The sequence below is a fragment of the Anabas testudineus genome, chromosome 12, assembly GCF_900324465.2.
Source record: "Anabas testudineus chromosome 12, fAnaTes1.2, whole genome shotgun sequence".
NCBI lineage: Eukaryota > Metazoa > Chordata > Actinopteri > Anabantiformes > Anabantidae > Anabas > Anabas testudineus.
In genome coordinates this window covers 4,121,654-4,124,227 of record NC_046621.1, presented here as the reverse complement: position 1 = coordinate 4,124,227, position 2,574 = coordinate 4,121,654, and the positions used below count along the sequence as shown (strand labels likewise).

At 46.5% G+C, this 2,574-nt stretch overlaps 1 protein-coding gene across 1 annotated transcript; it reads left to right on the top strand.

Annotated features, from left to right (window-relative positions):
• The first annotated feature begins 308 nt into the window (after positions 1–308).
• Positions 309–2,205, top strand: foxd1 (forkhead box D1). The gene has a single exon (XM_026353992.1). It carries the CDS (start codon positions 590–592, stop codon positions 1,628–1,630), a length of 1,041 nt encoding a protein of 346 aa, XP_026209777.1. The 5' UTR covers positions 309–589; the 3' UTR covers positions 1,631–2,205.
• The last annotated feature ends 369 nt before the right edge of the window (positions 2,206–2,574 follow it).

Genomic DNA, 2,574 nt, shown 5'->3' with positions numbered 1-2,574 from the left:
CAGTGACCACACCTGTAATTAGCCAAGACTAAAGATGTTTTTTATCTTCCAACTTCCAGTCTATTTTTACGCAAAACACTGGGGAGGAATAAAAGCTTCAGATTAGTCATATGTGGACTATAGGCCACCATGAATGACCACTAAAAGGGATGCAGGCCACACCAAACCTTTTTTTAAAAAAGCCACTCACAGTTAATTTTCAAAGAGCTTTTTTGTTAGTTATTTTTCCTCTCTCCTTTTTTTTTTTCTTTCGCCCCGGTGACGTTTCCTCACCATGTGATCGAGGCGGCGGTATAAAGGCGCAGAGAAGATCCGCCCCCTCTGAGATTCAGGTTTGGTCCTTTTGCAGGTTTCCATGCACATTTGTCAGCCTGGCATCGACGGGACCGTTCGTTAGTCGGTGATAAAAACCTTAAAACATATGGAAACAGCGAGACAACAAGGGGGCATCTACCACTGGCGGCGACACGTGCTCCTCTCCTCTCCCCCTCCTCATATGAGTTTTTGAAGAGGGAGGGCAGGGCAGCTTGTGCATCTCATCGTCTTCCTCATCTGGCGTCGGAGGGCACAGCCGTAGCCTGTGTGAGCCATGACTCTGAGCTCAGAGATGTCGGATGCCTCCATCCTTTCGGAAGAGACCGACATAGACGTGGTCGGCGAAGGGGAGGATGGGGATAACCAGACGCGCTCCTACGTGGACGATGTGGCGCAGATGCACGACGGCATCCTCCTGGCCGGCTCTCCTCCTCCGTGCCTGGACAGCTCCACCTCCTCAAGGGATACCTACAAGCCGGCGGGCAAGAACACCCTGGTGAAGCCCCCTTATTCCTACATCGCCTTAATCACCATGGCCATCCTGCAGAGCCCCAAAAAGAGGCTCACTCTCAGCGAGATCTGCGACTTCATCAGCAACCGCTTCCCGTACTACAGGGAGAAGTTCCCGGCCTGGCAGAACTCCATCAGACACAACTTATCCCTCAATGACTGCTTCGTTAAGATACCGAGGGAGCCTGGGAACCCCGGTAAGGGCAACTACTGGACCTTGGACCCGGAGTCGGCTGACATGTTTGACAACGGAAGCTTTCTGAGGCGGAGGAAACGCTTTAAGCGGCAGCAGACGCAGGATTTGCTGCGGGAACACAACAGCTTTATCCCCGCCGGTGCTGCGTATGGCTACGGACCGTATGGCTGCGGAGGATACGGCATCCAACTCCAGTCCTACCACACACACTCTGCGCTTTTTGCTTTTCAGCAGCAGCAACAGCAGCACTCCAGGCATTCGCACACGGGAACCATTATCCCTGCACCGTCTTTGATGCCCACCACCACGGACTTAGCCAGGAGTAGATTTTATCCCCAGCTCAGCTCCAGTCTGGGCTCAGCCACCGTGCAGGCTGCAGCCCCGGTGCAGAAGTCCAGCTCTCCGGTGCAGCGGTCTCCGTTCTCCATAGAGAGTATCATCGGAGGGTCAATGAGCCCCTCCAGGACTTCTCCGGTCGTTGTCCCGGTCTTACCGTCCTCTCTGGGGCCTCCAGTGGGCAGCCAGCCGCAAACCGTACTTTCGGGAGCAGTCTTACACCCGGTTGAAAACTTCCCGAACAGACTTGTCAGCGGTACTAGCGGCTGTTAAATGTCTTAACTACAAACTTTTCAAGAAACTAAAAAAACAGAAACAGCATCAAAAACAAAATAACGCCCCTCTTTGAAGGTAGGATTATTTTTGTATGTTTATTTGATAGCACGCAGCTGAATGATGGACGTAAAGACAAACACGACCTGTGCCTATTCATGCTGTTTTTAAAAAGTTATATTTATGTTTCTTTTGCTTTTTCTTTTTTTTTTTTTTTTTGGTGTGAATCAGACTTTTGACACGAACTTTCTTTTTATTTCCCATGAAGTGATTCGTTTCAGTCACCGTTTAGGGCGTCTCAGGATAACTACTTAATGAACAGGTTATAAATGATCACATGTTTAAAATAGGCTAATAATGTATTTGTGTCCAACACATCCTTGTTTTTTATTAGTTTGGCAAATCAGAACATTTTGAGGTTTTGATTTGAACTTTGTATCAAGAGACACAGAGCGCAAAGTCCTACATTTATAATAATAATAATATACAGTGTGTGTTTCTTTCAGTAATAAAACATTGTACATTTTTGGCAAGTATTGTGTAATTGAAGTGTGGTATTTTTACACAGTTTGTTTTTCAACCAGAATAAATTTCGTTTTGCAAAAAAAAAGTAATATGTTTGGAAATACATTTATTAAATATTATTCATGCGTCATGGCCTTAGTGCGACATCCAGGGGTTTAGAGCCTACTTCAACAGAAATTAGGCCAAACAGTGATGCCAAAAAACATTAAGATGAAGCTGTTTATGGGTTTGTTGGCTGTGTGTATTATAAAGCTAATAGTAAATAACTGGCTGTGAGTGAGGGATAAAAAGTGTTTCCTTCATTTCAGAAAGCGTGTGTGCGCAAGTCATGGGCCACAAAAACGACTCGTCTGCATTTTAATGTATGGATTTTGTTGATAAACGCAGGCTACAGCTTGTTCAGATGTTGCACTCTCTCT

What these genes read in the sequence shown, in the direction of transcription:
- foxd1 (XM_026353992.1), top strand. Translation starts at nt 590, where the DNA reads ATGACTCTGAGCTCAGAGATGTCGGATGCCTCCATCCTTTCGGAAGAG.